General features: G+C 34.8%; 1 protein-coding gene across 3 annotated transcripts in view; it reads right to left on the bottom strand.

The window, feature by feature from the left end:
• Positions 1–23,260, bottom strand: part of LOC117103213 (paired amphipathic helix protein Sin3a-like) — a 31,934-nt gene that overhangs the window by 4,852 nt on the left and 3,822 nt on the right. For 2 of the 3 annotated variants that reach the window (XM_033243755.1, XM_033243754.1), the window contains exons 3-21: positions 17,004–17,100; positions 13,927–14,081; positions 12,933–13,206; positions 12,234–12,509; positions 11,572–11,793; positions 10,977–11,213; positions 10,129–10,247; positions 8,903–9,018; positions 8,268–8,482; positions 7,185–7,342; positions 6,047–6,311; positions 4,836–4,962; positions 4,414–4,545; positions 3,779–3,897; positions 3,353–3,539; positions 2,309–2,478; positions 1,798–1,977; positions 1,388–1,560; positions 552–792 (exon numbers count right to left, since the gene is read on the bottom strand). In XM_033243755.1, the coding sequence (XP_033099646.1) occupies positions 552–792; positions 1,388–1,560; positions 1,798–1,977; positions 2,309–2,478; positions 3,353–3,539; positions 3,779–3,897; positions 4,414–4,545; positions 4,836–4,962; positions 6,047–6,311; positions 7,185–7,342; positions 8,268–8,482; positions 8,903–9,018; positions 10,129–10,247; positions 10,977–11,213; positions 11,572–11,793; positions 12,234–12,509; positions 12,933–13,206; positions 13,927–14,081; positions 17,004–17,100 (3,463 nt within the window). The remainder of the gene's footprint in view (positions 1–551; positions 793–1,387; positions 1,561–1,797; positions 1,978–2,308; positions 2,479–3,352; positions 3,540–3,778; positions 3,898–4,413; positions 4,546–4,835; positions 4,963–6,046; positions 6,312–7,184; positions 7,343–8,267; positions 8,483–8,902; positions 9,019–10,128; positions 10,248–10,976; positions 11,214–11,571; positions 11,794–12,233; positions 12,510–12,932; positions 13,207–13,926; positions 14,082–17,003; positions 17,101–23,260) is intronic. The other variant, XM_033243756.1, reaches the window with a different exon arrangement.

The following is a 23,260-nucleotide window of genomic DNA, read 5'->3' as shown; positions in this document are numbered from 1 at the left end:
CATGATTTGTGGGACCTTAGCAACAATATCCAAGGGGCGTGGCTTAAGCGGAAAGGGCCATTAAAAATTCAATTGACAAAAAGATTGTAAAGACCAGTGAATGCAGAATGTGGATACCACCTGACCGTTTGGCTGCAGTAAGAGCATTGGTCCGTAAGCATACAAGACAAAAATAAACTGTTTCGTTCAAAGGTTTATGACATAGTATATAGTGCTCTCTGTTATTTTTTTTTTTAATTATTTAAAAAAAAATTGTAGTGGAACTGCTGTGGATTTGTCGTCGGTCGGTATAGCTTCTTTAAAAGAAATTTATATGGCCTGTATTCACATATAATTAATTAAACGAATTCACTTTTATGAATTTTAGGGTATAATCCGCTTATGCATTTTAGCTTTTATAAACATTCTTATGATGCGCAAGATAATACAACATAGACGCGAGACGTAAAAAGTGGATGCTCATGCATTAGTGTGAGAGGTTTAACATTGGAAATTGTGTTTACTGTTCACATAGCCTGTTAGTCATAAAATACTCATCATAATGACTTTACCTCTTTGGCCTTCTTCAGTGCTGTTCTCCTGTACATATAATCTTCAGAATTGACTACATACACAATCTTGTATGAGTTAATGTTAAACTGGCATTCCATGTTGTTCACCACGTCAAGTCCTTTAAGGGCGCCATCACCTCCGGGCCCAGTGGTACTCGTAGCCGGTAGCTTCTCCGGCTGTAATCGTATGTCTTCTGATTTTAAGAGGTTCTCATCCGTTTGCCGTGTCTGCCGAATATTTCTATGGATTCAGATTTCCATATGTTAGCAATCAGACTTTTATAATCATCTTTAATGCAATGTATTTGAGTTTTTTTACAAACACAGGAAGATGGAAGAACTAAAAGTTTTTATAGCACAAATAATTAAGGCTTCCCAACCCAAAACCAACGTACAGTTAATCTGCTTAATTTGCATAAGAATATGGCACAACTTTATACATTAGTACAGAGAAGCTGTATTGCATTTATTTATAGCTTTGGCAATAGTTTATAGAATAATATAATTCCAGTATATAACCTATAAATTTAAAGCTTAATAATGTGGAGAATGTGAACATTTAAAAAGTAAATTTTCTTGTTTTGGTCATTACTGATGCTGGTTTTGGCATGGCAGCCCCACTTGTATTTTGCTGTTAATGGTGACATCTATCAGACTTGGAAAAAGCACAAAAATATTCTAAAATTATTGAAGATGTTTATTTTCAATGAGATGCTTGCTTGCTCGCAGGAGTGCAATCACCAAATTTAACAATTTTTTTTTCACTCAGTATTTTTTTTATTTATTTTTTTTTTTGGTGGTGTGGACTGAAGTTAAACAAGATGTACTTCGCTTACCGTGGTAGAAAGACAGGCTTTTTGGCAAGTTGTTCTCTCAGTTCAGTGGACGTGGTTTCTGTGTTTACATATTTTTCCACGTAGTCGGACCATTTCTCCACCTCTACTGGATCTTCGCTGTGGTCCTCTTCTGTGTCAAGCAGTTCTATAGTAACTTTATGTTCAGCTTTACTCTGTTGAAAGGAAGATAATTTAGTTTATTCAACATAAAGTAAATAGCGAAGCGAAATAATGAAATAATGAAACACATTGAAATGATAGCTATGCAAGTTGAGACTTAAAACATGCCCGATAGAATAATTTGTGGGATTATTTTATATTCTCAGAGCAACAAAAACAAGTAAATAAAATGCAATCATGTTAAAGAATTTTTCTAAGTAAAAGTAAATTTCTAGCATTAATAGACTTACGTAAATCAGCTTGAAACAGTTTTCATCAGCCATCAGCTGTTCTGCTTTCTTTTGATAGGAGGTCTCTAATCCTGCTCTAAGTGCAGCTGTCGCACAAGTACCACCACCGCCTCCTGTCCTCAACTCTTCAATATACAGCTCTGTGATTGGTAGGCAGTTCTCGTCAACAACATGTTGAAGCTGATGGAAATTGAGAACACCAATAAAGCATACTTTGGACTACATTCAATCTCATTATGAGGCTACATTGATTAGGATACGTGCTTTCCAAGTAAAGGTTCAAATCCTGTTAAAATTCCCTTAAGTCCCATCACGACACTGAAGCCCTGTCACATAAAACTGACAGTATGGACAGAGCTTAAGTTTACAGCGCATTCACACTGACTCCTATTATGTAATAAGCAGATGTGAACAGGGGAAAAATAGAGAACTTCTACGTACATATTAAACACTATAAACATAGGAAAACATTGCGAGCACTGAATACAAAGGAAATGCAGATGCAACCCACCTGGCGAACAAGGTTCTGTACAACCTTATCTAAGGTAAAGGTGATGTATGCGTGGATGCCAAACATTTCTCTGAGCTGGTCCTCAAACTGTGTACTCTCCATGTTGCCGTCCAGTAGATTGCGTACCATTTCAAGAAGGGCGTTATAATATTCCTCTGGCTCAATTTCTACTGAAGCATTGGAGAAAATGATGATGAAAGCAATAGCAACTAGAGTGGTCACTCCACAGAGTGCATACCTCAGCTCTGTGCCTGAATACCGAACAATACACAGGTAGAGTATGATAGGTGATTCCATTATTTTCCGCCCTGTGTTTAAATACCGAACAATACACAAGCAGAGTATAATAGGTGATTCCATTATTTCCCCCGTGTCTAAATACCGAACAATACACAGGCAGAGTATGATAGGTGATTCCATTATTTCCCCCCCTGTGTCTAAATACCGAACAATACACAGGCGAGTATGATAGGTGATTCCATTATTTCCCCCCGTGTCTAAATACCGAACAATACACAGGCCTTGTATGATGGGGGATTCCATTACTTTCTTTAAAAAAATAGAATTTCTGAAATATTGATTATTATTATACACATGTTTGATGGAAAACTCAGAAACATTTCATGAGATAAAGATTTTTGAATTTTTAAAATCCATGGGAAAAAATGTGGGAAAAATATGGATCAAAAAACTGTATCTTGTTAACTGTTTCATCGAACTCCTTTTTTGTGTGTTATCCAATATTTTTGTCAAACCTCCTTTTAGTGTCTTTGAAAAATCAGTGTATTAACCATAATCAGTGTATTAACCATAACTTAGTGACTAGCCAGAAGAAGCTATTATGGTTCAAATTACATAAAAAACATAATAGATAACCCTAGATTTTTCCAGATCAAATCATCAATCTTCAAATCTAATTAAAGAAAATTTTGAGAATTGAAAGCTTGAATGGCATGCTTCTGAGACAGTAGGTTGATTAATGAATTATTATTATTTAAAGTTTATAATCGTAAATATTTAAATTTTGGAAAATGACTGACTTACGTGGTTGCTTAAGTCCGAGCGCAAAAGCTGTTGATTCCTTGGCGGCTTTCCTATGTATGCCGCCCTCTGTTTCGGAAATGATAAGAGCTCGTTTGTACATTTTGTTCAACCGTTCACATAATATGTTATGTAGCCGGAAGAATAAATACCAGTTATTGTTAACAAAAAATAAGTGATAGACGTCATCCTGTAAGAGAATCAAAGAGAAAATAGCAACTTAAGATATACGGTTCAAAGCTACTGTGGCTGACACCAATTTACAGACCACCCAGTTTTCATTCAATGGACTTGTTCTGTCTCTGAAGTGCACTTACCATGTGTATTTAGATAGGGAGTGGGCATAAAAATAGACAAAATATTCAAGATTCAAATATAAAATTGTATTTTAAAATCGGGGGGAAGGTGGATGAGGTGGTTTTATCTTACTGATTGCCATTGCTCTCCGTTGACTGGCCCGTTTGAAAGTAGACTTTTCCGGCTCTTCCTTATTTCAGCAGCTTTTTCTTTCCTTGACACTTTTTCAGATGCCTCATCTGTTTCCATTTCTACAAAAAAAGAGATTGGTGAAAGGTGGTAGAAACTTCATTGCAATAATAAAACTTATACATTATAAAAATTGTAATAACATGGGATAGGATTTCTCGGTGTGATATACAGTAAAGATAAGGCATGAAAGTCCTGAGACCTATTTCCAGTGGGGTCCTAGTGGTAAATTGGGGGTGACAATCCCTTACTCATTTCCAAAGAGGGGCCTAAAAATGCAGACAGCACAAACGGCTTAAACGTCTCATAGGCAAAACGGTGCGTTTTTGAAACTTGCATTTCAGTCCTCCCGCTGAAACACAAAGAAAGCAGTGATGGGAATTAAACCGGGGGACAAAACACTGTTCAGCGCACACACAGTTGCTACCACCAGTTTGGCTGACTGAGCTACCTGCATTTTTGTTAATTACTGATACATCACACTAAAGAATTAACAATTTTCAAAAAATCCTAGTAATTAATTACAACTTTTAATTCATTCATATTTTGACCAATGTGTGAGACGAATGCCTACTAACCTTCATCGTCATCCTCCTCATCATCATCTTCATCCTCGTCATCTGATAATTCCCCTCGTTCTCGGAACATAAAATCTGGTAGGAAGTGATGTAAAAGTTGTTTGATCTTCTGTTTATCCTCCTTTTGAATACCTGTAGTGGAAATTATACAATAAAGTGTTCTGTAATAACTGAATTCTAATTACTAAAGATAAATAATTTACAAACCTAAAAATGAAGTATTTATTATTCACACAGTGAGATCACCAGACAAAAATTCATGCGGCACCTACCGGCTAAGTTTTTTCTACGTTGCTTTTAAAACAAATGATGTTTTTCAAAATCAGCAAGTAATAAATAAATGTATGGTAAAATATACTACGCAACATTATGAAAACATACAAATTTACTGTTTTAATATATTATCAACACTAGCAACTTACTGGTTTGCCGTTTAACATGATGAATTATTAGAGATGCCACATCTTCCAGGATATGGTTATCATATGATTTCAGCTCTAAATGTGGGTGGCCATTATCCTTGCAGCCATCTAACATCACTTCTTGCCGCTGAAAATAATACACAAACAATTCAAACTTTTGTTGCAACCCCCAAAACTAGATTAAATAAAGACCCTGTATGTGCGGCCCACCTACCATCTTCAGCTAGAAGAAAAACCCATTGTTTTTTGGCCAGGCACCGATTATCTGTAAAATTTTAAAACTGTGCATAAAGCATGAAGGCTAGAAATCAAATTTTCACCATAGAGCATCTGCATTTTTAAATGCAGCCATAAGTTTTAATTTTAAAAATCAGTAATATGGCCCTCGACCCATTTTTATGCCCACTCCTGTGTAAAGGTGACATAATAATAATTTTGTTGAGGAAAGCATGGCAAAACAGTGACTTTTAATAGCACTCACAATAATAAAAAAATAATAAATAAATATTTTGTTTCCTTGTGATCATTTAGCATCTATGATTGACATAAATTAATGGAACAGCATTTAAATTTAAAATAATATATTTTCTGGTTCTTTTTAGTTCCATTGAATAAATTAATGGGATTCAATTCAAATTTAAATGCCAGCATTGTAAATGCAGAATATATTACAAGAGAAAGCATAAAACTAGTGTACAATCCAGCAAGCAGTTTGGTAATAACCATTATAAAATGCCAACAGTTCAACAGAAATGTTGGCTGCAAAATAAATATGAACTATCACTCCCAAATGATTCCTACACAAATGGCAGTAATATTATAGTCACCTGAAGACTTAATGCAGACATGATGGTGATAATAACAATAATGGTAACAATGGACAATGACAATGATAAAGATAATGATTATTTTGATGATAGTTGACTATTACTACTAATACTGTTATTGCTACTTGCTACTACTGTTATTACTACCCTTATCACAAACAGAAATTGCTGAATGTAAGGCTAAAATCCACTCTAGGCTACAATGTTGATGATAAAGATGATAATGATGGTGATGATATTAAAATCACAAATACACATAACCAAACAATGATGATAGTAAAAATTAAAGGTTGGTTATTACTAAAGCATAGATCACTAAATAGAATATGGGTTTCTTTAGATGTTTTTAAGTAACCCTTCTATGTATAAAGTTCAGTCACATACCTCATCAAATATACTTTCAATTTCGTTGAGCAGGCTCTTTGAGCGAAGTCCTCTGGTATCATTCTGCTTAAAATTAATTCCTTGGTGATCCAAGGATTTGAGGTAATATTTCTCATTCTGTTCACGCCAGATCTTATTGAAACTCCGCTGCGCATCTTTCCATTCTTCATCTTTGGACTTTAGTCTTCGGAGAACAAGTGGTACGGCGACAGCGGGGTTTTTCTTGAGGCCCTCGATAATATCATGTGCTTTATCACCATAAATTCTAAGGGAATTAGAACAGACAAAAATAAATAAATAAAAAATTTCATGTTGTTGTCTAAGGACTGGTTTAAATTAAATAAAGCCTGAATGCTTGTTCCATTTTGTAGTGGGAAAACTCACTTCAGGAAGATCTGATTTAATTACCAATTTGTAGCCTATTTTAATCTATTTTACTCCTCATGGACTTCAGGTAGACAGATGACAGATAGTAGAAAAACTGATTCACAGTAGTAAAACATGTAAAAAATCAGCCAATTTAGCCTATGAAATGCAAAGAGACAGAATTATGGGAGGAGTTTAGAAACACTACAATATGGTTAACAGAACCGAATTTAGGAATGTTCCCAATTTTCAGATTGTGATTAATCAAAGTAGGTTTTCAGAAAAATTAAATATCACTTCTGAAAAATAACCAAATGAAATATAACATTAATTGCTTAATAGCCAAAAAATACTCTAGATTTGAATGAAATGCTTAGGTGCTTTGAATTGGGAATGGAGTATCGAAGGTTCGCCTTTTGATTGCCAAGAGAAGCAGTTTGGCGCAGCGAAAACAGGGCTTCAACCCCTTGCTGTGTATATTGCTTGTGTCCTTGGGCAAGGCATTTATCTGCATTGCTTCTCTCCACCCAGGATTCTAAATGGGTACCTGGTGGGGTTGCCTGCTCCTGCGCTGATTACCAGCAGCAACACTTAAAGCATGTAGACTCAATGATCAGGGTAAAGAATTGCGATTTATAACCACAAGAGGAGCACTTTAAACGGCCATACCAATACCAATAAATATTTTTGATGAACAGAGGGTTCCTCAGGTACAAGCCCAAACCCAAAAATCAACCCAGGTTTACTTTCAAGGGGAGTGTGCTTTCCTTACCTTTGAATTGCTTTTCTGTGTATCGTTTCTGATGTGCCACCCAAAGCGTTGTCCAATCTATATTTGGACTGTTCTTCTGATGACATCCTCTGCAATTTTTTGTTCACATTCTCCAGCACTCGTATCGTAGTCATGTTGATTTCAATGACAATATCAAGCTAGTCAAACAAAAACATTGCATTTAATTCACTACCACGGTCTGATCAGTCTCTTAATTTGATAATCTTAAAGGTGGCATCTTAAAACAAAGACACTAGAAATAAAAGATAGAGCACTTGCACTTTCTACACTTTCGTATCTGTTATTTTATGCCTACTTGTTTGTATCTTATGGGTGGCAACAATGTCTACCTCCGTCAAATGGGCCGCCAAAAGAGGTTATGTATTCACCTGGGTATTCACTGTGATGTAAAATTTGGCAGAAGTTTTTTTAGATCCAGCAGTACGCGGTGCCCCATTGTTTGTATTCCCACCATGCATTTCGGTGAACACTTTCTTTCTGTGGAGAATTCTATCTCGTGTTTCTAGTATCTTTGCTAAAATTGTTCTTATTTGACAATCTCTATTTTCTTCAATTCTGCTGTTTTGAGCTTCTTTTTACCTTTCCTTTATTTATGCATAATTTATTCTACCGCTTTCTTTTCCATTTTCAAATTTTTTTCTAGTTTCGATCTTTTGTCCTAGAAAGTGCATAGACGAATGTTATGCAATATACAAGTGCACAACCATTAACCAATAATCCTCAAGTTTGTTAAAAAAAAAAATTATGTCTTTTTATAAATAATAAGACTGAAGATATGAAGTTTAGACAGACTAGGCATATGATGACAGCTAGAACAATCAATTGTTAAGCTGAATGATGGGAGTATTAAGGTTGAAGCCAAGACTATAGTTATGCACACATTCTTAGGATAATTAACCAATAAAATTACAGGTCTAAATTGAAAAGTTCTGAAGAATTATTCTTTAGTATACATACACAAAAAAAATTGTGTTTTTTTTTAATGCAACAAGATTCTAAAATGTTTTTTCCCCGCCTGAGGTCTATCTTTGCTTTAACCTTCACTTCGGTTAGGCTACTTACCTCATATCTCTCATCTTCACACCGATAAATATGTTCTTCATACTGCGTCTTCCGTGAATTGACAAACGTTGAGTCTTCAGACCAGGAGGGAAATGAGACCCAAGTGTCGTTCAGCACCTCATTGCAGATTTGTGTACGGCCTGTACAACGCGGCTGTTGGTAGCTCTTCGGCAAAGCACGATAACTGTGCCCGCATCGTTTGCAATGTGTAAAATCTATTAACAAATAACAGAAGGAGTGTTTATGACAAAGTGTATTAACACATTAAAAATATGTAGCTAAAAAATGTGAAGATGACAAAGAGTGAAGCAGATGAATTGTGAGGATGACAAAAATGTGAAGATGACAAAATGTGAAGCAGACAAAATGTGAAGATGACAAAATGTGAAGATTTCAAAATGTGAAGTTGACAAAACATACAGATGATAAAAATGTGAAAATGACATAATTTGAAGATAACATAAATTGAAGATGACAAAATGTGAAAATGACATAATTTGAAGATGACAATTAGAGTCAAGATGACCAAAGTAATGATAGCAAGAATGAAAATGACAACCAGTGAAAATGGTGATGGTCTTGAATATTCTTACAATGGGGGATGACAACGATATTTCTTTTTTTATACTACTTACTGATCTCGGTGGCCAATTCGCCTTGTGATCGCTCCTTAGGTGCCATATGATCAACCTTATCAGATTCCTTATACCCAAGAAATTCTTTGAACCATTTGAATAGTTCAGGAAATTTACTGTAAATATAAAATGCCATAACATTAATGTTTTTAAATAGATTTTTTACATTATTATTTTATATTTTTGCGTATATTACTTTTCTGGAGAAGCAGTAATATGGGGATTGTCATAGTAAAATTTTTTTTGGGGGGGCCCCCCCCCCGAGTTGCCCCGGCCCTCCTTTTGGAAAGAAACACGAAAAAGAAAAAGAAAGAAAGAAAAAGAAAAAATTGATCCCCTAAAACGCGTCAGATTTTATTTTTGGACGTCTGAAGAACAAAAATTTCACGGGGTGGGGGGCATGTTCCGGACCCCCGAGGTAGTGTTATCTTGTTCGGCCACACTTTCGGACATCTTTGGATCCGCCCCTGTTAGTGACCAAAACAAGAAAGTTGATTTTTTTATTATATGCACATTCATTATATAAAAGCTTTAAAATGATATTTCATTCAGCGGAATTGACTTATTCCCAAAATTATAAGTAAAAGTACTGCAGCTTCGCTGTACTAAAGCATACAACACAGGAACATTCTCATGCTACTTACTCGACAGTACGCTAGATTTGGAATGGTAAGCCTCATATGTGCTAATACCAATGCAATGTTCATTGAACATCCTCATTTCTAACAGAGTGCTTTACCATTTCCAGGATGGAATTTACAATGTAATATTCCATAAACTAAATATCCTTATATGAAGTTTAGAAGGTGCAGTTGCTTTTTTATATAGGAAAATATCTTTGTGGTCAAGATGCTTGCCATTTTAACCCAGTGTCCTATGTTCGAATCATGTCACAACAGGAGTAATATTTCCTCAAGACTACAAACAAATCCCATCCCTAAGCCTCATTAAGGGACTTGGTTAATAAAGCATCATTCCATTCTGTAAATAATGAGCTACACGCTGCCGTTAGATATAAATTATTATTTTATTAAATCGCACGTAAACTATCAGCTGCATCCTTGAGCTATGCTACAAATGTTGTTCTCTATAAACACTGCAAATAGCTTACATCATATGAACAAATTAAATTAACAAAAAAAAATAACTTAAAATATATTACCATTAATTTTGAATTGTATAATACATATATTATAGGTTGAAATAGATAATAGATTCCATCTTACCCAAGAAATGGGGTAGCAAGTTGTACCAACTCCGGTCTGGAAACAACCTCCTGGTTGAACAGCAACAGACAACGTAGAAAGTTCTCATAAACATCTTGATTCCGTAATGCTTTACGAACCTACAATACAAAATTTAATAAAAGAACATTATTTTTAATGCTCCAAAATCAAAGATTTATCACAGGACAAAAGCGGACATTCCAAATAAGGTCTAATAAGAATAGTGTAATTAAACACACATTTCAATGTTTATTACCAAGGTTTATTTGACTTCCATTTCAAACAAAAAGCTGACATTTTGAAAAATTGACAATACCACTGTACAACCCAATTTCTCAACGGTAATATTCTATGACTGATCATGTAACTAAAAATCAATCTATTATATAATTAGAAGAATAGTTTAGGGGGAAGGGGAAAATGTGTCAATATCAACATATTTTTGGGGAAAAGTTATGAATAAGCTTTATGTGTGGCTTTTATTACACCAATCAACAATTATAATAACCTATCAATAATTATGTAATATATTATTAAAAAACAAACGATCAGTTACTAGGATTATAAAGGACATATAATTTAGTTCGATACACTGAAGGTAAAAAAATGTATCACTATTCTATATTTGTTATGGCATGATAAAACCTGTTCTACATAATAATATCAGGTTTTAGAAATTATTGAATAATTCAGAGCTTGACAAACTGTGTTTGAAAGTCCCACAATAAATCAGTAAATTGGAAATACGACCAACGACCTATGGGAATAATGGCCTGATGCATGAGTCAAAAACCTCTGGCCACTAATTAACATTTTCAACAATAAATAAACCAATGAAATATAATTACCTTATCGAAGAACGCAAACTCGCTCAGACTACCATGTTTGCCCGCTTCAGCCAATGAAATATCCTTAACAGAACTGATCTTCATTTTCTTGGTAGATGAAGGTGAAGGTGTAATGGTTGGTCGTTTCAAATGGCTCTTCTTTGAGGGCTGGCTGATGGGTTTCTTCACTATCGATGTGTGGTCATTTACCATCGGCGTACGTGCATGTATCACATCTTTTGAGAACGAACTAAAATCCTACAAAGGACAAATACAATTTGTTAAAGGGCCTGTTGACAATTTTAAACATTTTCACAAGTGTATAAAGAATTATCTTTTTTAGTGAAAATTGGTAATTTATTCAATCGTTAAAATTGATTAGCTAGTTTGTAGTTTTAGATATCAAAAATAAGTAGTTCTTTCTAGTTCTCAGTAAACCTAAACAATTTTTATGCTGTTCTGAGAGGTTTTAGACTATGTAGTTGTGTATGCTAATACAAACAAATATCTTCTTACTTGATTTCAATAATGCAGAAAACAGAAAAAAATGGCAATAAAAGTTGTGATGTGTAAATTTGTTACTGCTGTTAGATAAAAGAAAAGGTTTTCAACTCACTGTTCCTCCACTACCATTGGCATCTGGCAGAAACTGACCAAATTCCTGCAATAGGTCTTCCTGGTTCTGGAATAACTTAGCGACTTGCTCAAAAACCTGCGACTCTGTAAGAGTTGGCTGGTAGACACCCTGCGACTCTTTGACGGCACGCTGCTCTTTCTGATACGTGTGAAGGATCTCCAAGAATGCTTTGTAGATCTCCGGTTGCCCTTGAAATCGATTCTGTCAAGTGAGGCATTAAGTAGTAATATATAATAATAGAAGTATTTTAAACTGTATCTATGATGAATTTTTTATGCTTAAATCTTACTGCTATACTACATTACATAAAAAACAAACCTTCTAATCTTAAATTATGCATATTTGTATTAAATTTCAATTTATAAAGTCTGATGAAATACGAAAAGCTCCCTGAGAGTAAACTTGATTTTACTTTTGAGCAATCCAGTTAGGTTTCAATGGCTTCAAGAATAAAAGGCCAGAGATAAAAATACATATAAAATAAGCACCTTTAAATATCGAAGTAGTCAGGTTTTAAGCTGTGGGCCTATGTATGAGAAACAGCTATATTTCAGTGATTTTATACAGACTTCTAAATAAACCAACTTCACCTCACACTCTCTTTCACCTTATATAAACATTACTCAAACAATGAAAATTACCTTGATCTTATTGACATAATTAATAGCATGGTTGAATTCCACTGGCTGGTTAGCTTGGTTGGTTTGACCCTGTTGTGGAGGTTGCTGCTGGGGTGGCTGATGTGACTGGGGCTGCTGTTGCGACGTTGGTGGCTGTACTGTGGACGATGGTGGTACTGGTTGGCCTGAAGGGGTCTGTGAACCCGAAACTGTGGTGGGTGTGCCTTGAGGGAAAACTCTAGGCCTCCCTCCTGCTGAGGGCGTTAATGCTGATGGAATCGGCTGGGGCGCAACAGGCTGGGTAGAACAAAAATATCACAGTACTGATAATATTGTGCGATATCAACGTTAAAAAGTGTACAGTGCAGTTGAAAGGCTTCAGTTTCTTTATCAAGAGGGTTTAAGTTTGAGCTAAGGGCTACTCACACTTTTTATGTTCTTAAGCAAGGGTCATGAACATTAATATTTTCTTTACCATGCTAGGATGTGAAGAAATTAGCCTTATGCTAAGCTACCTGAATGACCAGGAATACTCTGCAAGGTCTCCAGTGAATGCCTAGGAAGGGGGGGGGGGGAGACAGTTACATTATGCAAGAAATGGATAATGTATTCGGTGAGCACAGGCAACTTGAGTCATCATCTCACCTAAATGAATCACAATGAAATTTGATTTTACTAGAATCATCAACAACAAAATTAGTAACTCGTAGTCATACATACCTTGTCCACTTGTTGCTGTGTTGGAACTTGGGCAGATGGTGGCTGTGGGGCTTGTGGCCCTGTTGGCAAGGACGGCGGTAGCCCAGTTGAGATGGATTGAGTGGTGGCCGGCTGTCCATGTAATCCAGGATGAGTGACACTGATCTGTGTTGGATCATTGACCAAAACTTCTATCTTGTAACCAGGAGGCAGGAAGGTGTTAAACCCAACAATGAGGTCTGGGTGACCCCTGAAGAGGTTTGAAACCCTGTTGATTACCCCTGGAGTGTCAATGCTGTTCAGTAAAACAGAAAAAAAGCCATTTGAATGGAGATGTTAAGAGGTTTGCCTTTAAATTCAGGGACCTGAGTTCAATTCAAGCTAATACTGTATTACAAATTTTTTTCTCCCTAGAAAAAACAGCTCCACTCCTTAATGAGATCTAGATTCATGTAGAGCATCTTGTCTTGTTATGATACGAAGCCAGAGAGATGAACAGGGTTCTGGGGAATGGAGCCCAAATATTCTAAATAGTGCAGTAGGCGAGTAATAAAATTTGTTTATGTACTTATTGTCATTACCACTACCACTAAATCTATTAACGTTAGAAGGGTCGGAATGGCTAAAAATAAACAATATAAAACAATGTCAATAATGACCCTGAAAAGGCTTAATCAACTATGTAACAACATCAATGTATTGTCGCATCTTGTCTGTGTTTTTCTTGTAAAAGGATTTGGCACCTGCCAAAAAATAATGAATACTGGAATATTGTATGCTTGTTAATATGAAATACAAGAAAAAAGCTTGAAAATCTTGTAATATGCTGCTCAGTATTATATATGTTGACTTTTATTTGTTAATTTAAAGACACTCCATCAGCAAAATTATAAAATTACATAAATACATACATATAATAATAATATAAATTACTAAAGTACAAACATTTTGGATACCTTTTCCTAATTCAAACTGCCAAACAAACAAAATAGACAATTGTTATGTTTTCTTTTACCTTTGTGACTTGAACTCCTTCATAATATCTAAGAAGTCATTATAGACCTGTGGTTGGTTGCCGAACTGTAGCTTCACTTGGTCCAAATAGGAGAGAGCATCTTCCACTTTTAGTCGCTGAAATTGTTGCTGTCCCTGGACATTCCCTATATTTGCCTAAAGTGATATAAAGTAAACTTAAATATCAGTATTTTTAGTCCTGCAGTTTGATTCCTATAAACCTTGAAGTACCTTTTTTTTTTTTAAATTGATAAGTTTTAAAATGATTAAACATGTTTAAATTGGATCTTTGAGGAATTGGCTTTACACAGTTGAGGAGTTGGCTTATATGCATATTTTATGATAATTATTTTCTGTTGTTTTGTGATGCTTGGACAACACTATATTTATTAATTTTTCATGATATAAATCTAGCATTTTATATTTTGTAATAAAATCACTAAATTAACTAAAATCTTCAGTTGTTTATGTTCTTCAATATCATATAAAAAACTTTGAAATAATTAATTTATTACATTTTATAATATCATGTATCTTTATAAGTTTCAAAATGATTAAAAATGTTTAAATTTGATCTTTGAGGCTTTTATGCAAATTTTATGATAATTATTTTGTGTTGTTTTGTGAAACAAAACACTATATTTATTAATTTTTCATAGGCCATATTACTTTTAAGCTGTTTATTACACATTAATAGTATGTTATGTTTAATCCAATCTTAAATTGTGCAATCAAATTCTGGTTAGCACACATTTTCACATTGTTTTATCCTTATATACAAACATAAGCAATATTTCATTTAAATTCAGTTATGCAAATTATCAAGGCCTTTTAGTATTATTACTGATGGTAAAAAATTATAAAGTGCAGATTTGAGTTTTAACTAACCCACCATTAAACACCTGCATATTTTAAATTACATTGTTGAATTTATTTTAATGTTTATTTATGTGAAATGATTTTTGTCCAGCTGTAACTTATTGCATATCACTGAGTTTGACATAACATAAACACTATAAATACACTTGTTTCTTGATAGAACAAAAGTCAATATTTAACCGGGAAAACTATAATTAATCCTACGCAATTTGCTAACAACAATCCAACTCAATACTATAGATCATAGCACAGCCTCTTTAAAAAAATGTCATGTGTATCCATATCACTGTATTATGCATAGGCAGTACAGAAAATTCCCTTGCGATAACAAATTTATGGCTATCATAATCAAGTACCTGATAACAGCATAAATTCTACCTGTCTGTTGTTTTGTTGTAAGGCACAATACCTATACTGTATATCATACTGTACTGAATTTTAAATCCAGGATACTGAGGGAAAACAATTTTGTGGTATGCTGTACAAATAAATAAGAAATTGAGGATTAAAGAAATAATCAGGAATGGCAAAAATAGACATATTTTTAGCCTAATTATTTCTTCAAACACCCCGAAACTCCTAATCTCAGGGATGTCACCAGCTTTTTGGAGTGCCGGTCAGCGATCATTCACCGTTTTCCCGGGGGAGGGGGTGGCATCCCCCCCTGTTTTCGCCGTATTCATGAAAGCTCTTAAAAACCAAAAGGCCTAAGCCGAGCAGGCCTAGGCTCAAGGCTAGCTGACGCGATTTTTTTAGGCTAGGCCCAAGTAGGCATAGGCCAGAATTTAAGGAATGCAACAAAACAGATGAAGATGAGACTGTAGGTCTAATTAAATTCAATAGTTGACATGCTTTGTTTTAGATTAAAAAATAACAATGAACAAATTCCGGCGACAAAGCGTTGATCCGACTGTACCCAGCCACATTGTTTGCCGTAATTTCACATGTTTGACGATTACCACGATGAATATGTATGTCACTGATATGTGACTGCATAAAACTTTAAAGTGATTTGAATAAGATTTTTTAATGGTCAGTTAAAAATGAACTGCCATTAAATTCTTCTAAATGTGCAACCATGAGTGTTAACTAGGTGTAAAAAAATTCATTCCTGGGATTATAACATTAAGTCTTATAAAGATAGAAAGAGTCAATGAATTCAAACTTCTTGGTGTGTGTACAGTATATTAATAATAATAAGTTAACATGTCATTCCCATTTAAATAATGTATGTAATAAGCCAAGCAAACTTCTTGGTTTTGTGTCAAGATGCAATTAAAGCAATGTCTTGGTTAGCAATGCTAAATCTGTATAAAGCACTTATTCTACCGGTAATAACATATTGTTGTGGTATGTGGGTGCCTAATGAAAATGTAAATATTAGTAGGAGAGGGTACAGAGGAAAGCCACTAGAATTATTATTCATAGACAAGAAGAAACTTGAGACACTTCATATTCATGATTAAAGACATTAAATATTTTAAGTATTGAAGATATGTTTGAAGTTCATAGACTTACCCTTGGTTTTAAGATTATGCGTGGCTACTGTCCCTCTTCTTTTATTTTCTTAGATCAAGTGATAGGTGTGATGGGCGTTTAATACATTGGAAGGCCAAAACCAATACATTTTTAAATTCATCTTTTGTAATTTTTCCAAGATTTTGGGAACAACTTCCAGTACAAATTCAGCAATCCTCAACCATTTCTGATCTCAAAGCTCAACTAACTAAATACTTGATCGCAAGATTTGTGTTTTTCTGTTTTTATTTTGAATATTCCTTGTTTTTACAAATTTAGTACCTTTCTTTTTTACAGTACTAAAATTCTGAGTAAATTTCAAATAACATTTTTTAAATTTGGTTAAGTTTTTAATTTTGTTAATTAAGTTTATTTTAAATCAGTTTTACTTTTTTTATGTTTCTCTTTAGCCTTTACTGTATATTTTGATGATGGAGCAAGGGCAGTTTACTGTTTGGGCTCGTGCCTATTCCTTGCTCCTGGCAAGATTGTACTCTTACTTTGCCAAATAAATATTATTTTAAACAATTATAAAGAGGTAGTGCCCTCAGGAGAATTTTGACATTACTATACTGAACTGCAAAAGCCAGTAGTTGGTGCCAGCTTTATCAGAAGTGTGAGCTGATGGTAAATGTTAAGGCGGTGAATACGATGATGCTTATCTGGGCAGGGAATGCTTACCTGGGCAGGTGATGCATGGACAGCTGGTTGCTGATGGGGATGTGGTGCTGTCACATGAGGCTGGTGGTGGATTGAGCCATGATGTCCAGGTTGTTGACTGAAATAAAAAATAAATTAAAACATGTCAAATGCTTACTGTGGTAGTAACTCTGCCCAACTATCTACATTCATCAACTCTGCGATAGAGTACAAAAGTTGTGTCGTCACAAAACCAGGTGGCGCCCTTTGTTGTAACGTTGGTTACCGTTCATTACATTACGGACAAAAAAGTACTATAATTTAGGGTAACGGTACTTTCTATTGCCCACTTCTTAACTAATCAGATGCCCAGACTATGTATGTGGTATAAAAGAATTTAACAAATATTGTAGTTCCCGAACGCGAAATTGGTCTGATTTTCAGGGGTGGGATTATACCCGGGGATTCCTGTATGCATGAACAGAACAAAAATAACAATCGTTTTGTGAGGTGGCAGAAGCATTAGAACAACTACCCTACGATTCAATGGCCTATCCAAAACTATATTCCGGTAAAGAAATAAGAATTTACTAGAACATCCAAGGGAAAGGAACACCCTAATTAGTAGGCCATACGCTTAGCTAGAGAGGCCACATCGAGCTAGGCCTGCCTTTGCCTAAACTTACTTGACCTTGTAGGTTATTTTTTGCCCAGCAACAACCAAACCAACCACTCACCCATCACATGTGAAGAGCACCGCCCACTTTTAATGCATGATGTAACAAGTTATTTTTAGCAGCAAGAGTCTCTGTGGAACATTTGAGTCTTCATGCTGTGAATTAACGATCCGATCAGCACACTGGGCGGGTTTCTTTAGGGACGGATATTTTTAGCCACAGCTGTGGAACACACAAGTCTTTACGCTGTGAATTAACGACCCGATGCACTTGCTGGGCATGTCTCTTTGGGGACGGACCACAGTGTTGCCTATTTTTAGCCGCAGTTAGCGAGCTTGTTTATTTTAGCGACAGTAAACAACTCACCTACTCACTAAATTATACCCTGGGATTCTGCCAGGGGAAATGCCTGTACGCGGAGTTGGGCATAAAGTCGGGGGTGGGATCATACCAGAGGTGGGACTATACCCGAGGAACTATGGTATGTGGTCAGTCTATTTTGCGTATGTAGAGAGTTTAGCAATGGCTTCTTAGAAAGATTTAACCAAGTTGCACCTTTCTCCTGCTTGGGAAAACAGTTATTCTTCCTGTGCAACATTCACTTGGTTCACCCTGCTTCATCTCTGAATAATTTGATTGAAGAAATGTTACACTGGTTGTTTGCAAATTAACCATGTATATAGTATAGTTGACAAAAAATTAATATTGACTGAACATGGCTATCATTTTCCTTTCTTTTTTAGGTCCTTTAGCTTCTACATACCCTTTAATTAAATGCAGTAATACAGTAGGTACCATAATTAAAAGAGCTGAGAATTAGCTAAGAGGTAATGTTGTTGCTTCTTGTGCTGCAAAACCCCCAGTTCAATAATGGCTAGTGTTCATTTTTTTTTACTAAGAGTCTGATTACTCAGCTCTTATAATAATATAATCTTTTACATGAGAGGTTGGATAAAGGACAAATCTAATTGTCACATGCTAGTGGTGGTGCCACACTGTGGCTGACGCAGGTCTCCGGTGCCTTAACCACAATTTCTCATTTTAAATAGGATATGTTGAAAAAAATTATTCATTTTTATTTTTAATTTAAAATTAAAGTGCTTATTAATACATTCTCTTGATACTAGTAGTAGAAAACTAAAATGTAAAAGCGAATTTTTATTTTTATTGTATTTTTTATCATTGAATATCTGATGAGAAGTACTGTACATTCCAAAAAAGACCTGACCAAGTTGCTGAACTGTGCCCTATTATTAAATTGTCTGACCAAGTTGCTGAACTATGGCCTAGTATTAAATTGTTAAGCTGTGGCTAATGTAAATGGTTATTGTTACTACCTTTTAAAATTTCATACAGATTGCTACTGTAATGTAAATATAGAAGTTTAAAATATGCAGAACATATTATTATACAAATCTGGCAAAAAACAAGATAACCAACATTTCTTTTCTTGGAACAGTGGTTTGAAATATTCCGTATTCCGCTGTATTCGTGAAAGCTCTTAAAAACCAAAAGGCCTAAGTCGAGCAGGCCTAGGCCCAAGGCTAGCTGACGCGATTTTTTTAGGCTAGGCCCAGGTCAGAATTTGAAGAATGCAACAAAACAGATAAAGATGAGACTTACTGTAGGCCTAATTAAAATAGTTGACATGCTTTGTTTTAGATTAAAAAATAATAATGAACAAATCCATGCGACAAAGCGTCGAACCGACTGTCAACTTCACATGCTTGGCGTGTGTGTGTGGCCGCAGTTGGGCCGGTGTTGTTGTGTTGTACCTTAGCTGCGTATTCGCGGACGAATACATGGTTGTATTATGTTTTTTTAAAATGAGTGCGATGTTGAATATAGTATCTGTGAGTAGTACTACGGCTAGCAGACAAGAAAAGGCATGTGCTGATTGACGTTCTACAGTAATTGGAGTTCAGGGATTTCCCCGTTGTGAGCCACCTTCGTTCATTAGTTACACATTATATATCAATTATAATTAAAAGTGAAAAACTTATAATACAAAATTTAAAACAATTATGGATAATATAGAATAACATTAACAAAATGAAAACAAATTAAAGAAATAAAACATAAATCAGGTTTCGTAAATTTTTAATAATCTTCCTGCCATGGACCATGCTCTCATAATAGAACACTTGAATGGTCACGATTTCAACTTTAACCTTTGAATGTGTATAGCAACTGTGTCATGTTGGCCCACGATGTTCGCTATGACTCAACTGGGCCTAGGCTGTTAAGTTAGCGATGAATAGCAGGGCAGTGCAGTATTTTGTTACAATTAACGTAACCCCGGAAACATTTATTGTATTCTTCTTGTCTTTATCTATCAGGTTAGCTTGTCTATTGTGTTTAGGTAAACTAATTAATTTGTTACAATTTGTAAACTGTTGAAATAATAGTCCTGGTCGGAAATGTTGAGTGCTGGACGGGGCCCGTCCACCGCCGAACCAGCGTGGTGTCATCCCCGCTCACAATTTATGACATTGAATGACACTACAGTATATACAGTACTCTTGTTTATTTACAGCCTTCAAGACACAAAATCCAATTTGGGTAAACGATGTACCAAATTAGCTCAGAGTATTTGTTACTATTTTAAACATTTCAAAATCTTGACATGAATTGACTGGACTTAAAATGTCACTTTAGACATGGTCACCTGTTAGTCAAAAATGCATGCAAAATATTTTATAGAGCCAATTTTCCGAGTCAGCAAAAAAGTTTGATGCAGTAATCAAAAATAAATGTTTGTTTAACATAATGCTTGTTCAACACATGTTTATAACAATAGCGAACTAAGTCATGGACTAGACTAAAGAAGGTAAGATTCAATGGTTGAAAAAAAAAAAAAAAAAATTTTAGCCTACTGCATGAATTAAGATGAATGGTGACCATGGGGGATGGTTCTTATTTCTTACTAGAAGTTGTACCTACCTGAATAAAGAAAATGCATCTAATATCAGCAGTCCTCTGAATGAAAGGTTATACATTTGACATTTATGGTCTGCACAAATAGTATCGCTATTAATCACATGTCATAAACTTAAGTCAGATTATACTTAAATTATCTCAAGTCTTAATAAACAACCACTGCTTGATATAGGTGTAGTACTGCAAGTCGCCTAGTAAAGTGAATTCAGTGAGACACAAGATCAGTTGAAAAGTCGATTTTTTGTAAGCCTCCTTTCAGCAATGTATGCGCATTGGTGCAACAAGGATGGAATGTCAAATGCTATAAATAGCCGCCTGGTACAATAGCCGTTTGGTACAAACATGTGCGATGGTTTGGTTTCAGTTTAAGTTGTTCGCCTATATTTTAGTGAAGTGTTGGTTTCTTGTGTACATTGTTGTTAATTCTGAGATTGATCATCATCATAACCAATAAGGCGACTTTTTTTATACCTTGTTTAGCGAACCCGCCGACTGCAAATATTGATTTCAAATAAAAATAAAATTTTATTTTTGAATAATAATAATAAAATTTTCCTTATTTTTATTACACCCTCCGCTGCCTTGAAATTTACAAAAATTCTTCCTAATTATAAAAATTCGAAGCATTTAACCATCCTATTTTACATTCACCAATAAAATTTGCTTTCTGTTGTGCGATATACAGTAATAATATTTTAATTTTATGTACTAAACTTGCTTTCAATCAGTTGAACTATACTTCTTTTTTTTAAAAAAAGAACCAGTAAAATGTTGCCCTGACTCAGTATTCTTATTTTTTGGCCGATTTTAGGCTCAAAATGTTCTTATTATGTTCTTATGTTGCACACTTTTCAAACATACAAATTTATTATTGTAACAGCATACACTGCACTGGAATGTACGTAAAAGTGGTCCTGAAAAAAATGGCCCCCGAAAAAAAAAGGCCACTGAAAAAATGTCCGCAGAAAAAAGGCTCCGGTAAAAAATTATAGATGGTATTACATAGTCATACCTACTGCACATAAGGTACAGATATATATTTTGGTTTTTCTAGTTTTTTAAAATAAAAACCTTATTGGACAATTTGTTCTTATTTTGTTTTTAATTTTTAAGCAATTTCAGCCTCAGTGTTCTTATAAAAAAAGTGTAATGTCTTTTCTTGCCTTGCACATGCTTAGTACTACAGTAGAGTACAGCTTAGGGTGATTCATTACTCTCCAGAAATACACACTCGTTCTGCATGAATGGGCATGTTTTGGCCCCATCTACTGCAAGGCTATTAATTAACAATGAATGTAACCATGGGGATGTGTTCTACTAATAGTTGTTTTCTCAATGATAGGCATTCATGTTAAGGTGTTGACAGTTACAAACACTTGATTTTAAAATGATGTATTTCATATTTAATTTAATAGGCCTACAAAATACTCAAAATTATAATGGTGGTTGGCAGCCCTGTCAGTCGGATAAGTTGATGGGTCGATCGGCATGGTGAGAACCCATGACTCAGTCATCCATCGCCTGAGAGGTAACCGGAAAGCATGTAAGATTATTTTGTATTAAAAAAAAACTCATTACAGAGTACAATGTATTTTAAACCCTCGAATAATGTACAGCAGGGATAGGCATAAAATGGGTAGGAGGGTAAAACTGAATTTTTTATTTAACATTTAAGAGCTGCACATTACCAGAAAAACCTCCATGCACTTTACTTATACCACTTATGCTCAGTTTTTAATTTATACTGTTCATTACAGATGATCGGTGTCGGGGCCGAAAAAACAAGGTTTTCTAACCGAAAATGGTAGGCAGGCCGCACCCACAAGGTCGTAGCTGCAGGCCGCAACAACTGTAATGTAAAGTAATGCTCCTCGACCTTAGAGCTAGCCTAGAATCGCAGCTAGTCTGGACTTGTGAATTACTAAAGTTACTAAATATGGCCATATTTTATTTTGAGGCATCAGCTAACCATTGTGCACAAGATTAATTCCAAGCATTTTAGAAAAGTTACCTGGTGTTGTTATGCTCAACATGCGTCTAAAATGTGGAAATACCCCAAAGAAGCTATGCTTAGCCGTACTTGTTACCACACTTGAATGTTGCTAATGTGTTTGTTTAGAACCTACAGTAGTTACTACCGTAGTAAAGATCACATGATTCTAGTTGCATTACTTCTTTTTTTCAAGCGTAGTGAATCCCTAATTATTATAATTTGCATTTATGTTCTTATAGTAATTTGTATGAACAAAAAAGGGAAGGTTTTAAAAATCACATATATATATATATATAAATATATATATATTAAATGTATGATTTTTCAAGTCAACTGTAGTTAACAATTTCTAATTTCGTTCAAACATTAATCTTATTGAATTTAAAATTAATTCATTTGGTTTAGGTTCTCAACATTTTCCATCACAATTTTAAAAAAAATCCATAATGGACAGCATCAAAACAAAAAAATATAGAGAAAAAAAAAAACAATCCAAATTATTAACCACATGTTTAACAGCATTCTACCGCATTTTTCAATGCTTAAATTTTGTGATGAATCAGGTATGAACAAATTAAATACCAATTTTTCTATAAAATAAGATTCTTCCAAAGGAGGAAAATGTCCAATTGTGGCCAAATGTAGAAAAAGAATGAAAGAAATACTCACGGATACTGATACTGCACCCC

This window comes from Anneissia japonica, unplaced genomic scaffold (assembly GCF_011630105.1).
Source record: "Anneissia japonica isolate Jap-2015-1 unplaced genomic scaffold, ASM1163010v1 scaffold2652_len1590060_cov184, whole genome shotgun sequence".
Classification (NCBI taxonomy): domain Eukaryota; kingdom Metazoa; phylum Echinodermata; class Crinoidea; order Comatulida; family Comatulidae; genus Anneissia; species Anneissia japonica.
The sequence above is the reverse complement of the archived record's forward strand: the minus strand, read 5'-3'. Positions and strand labels throughout refer to the sequence as shown.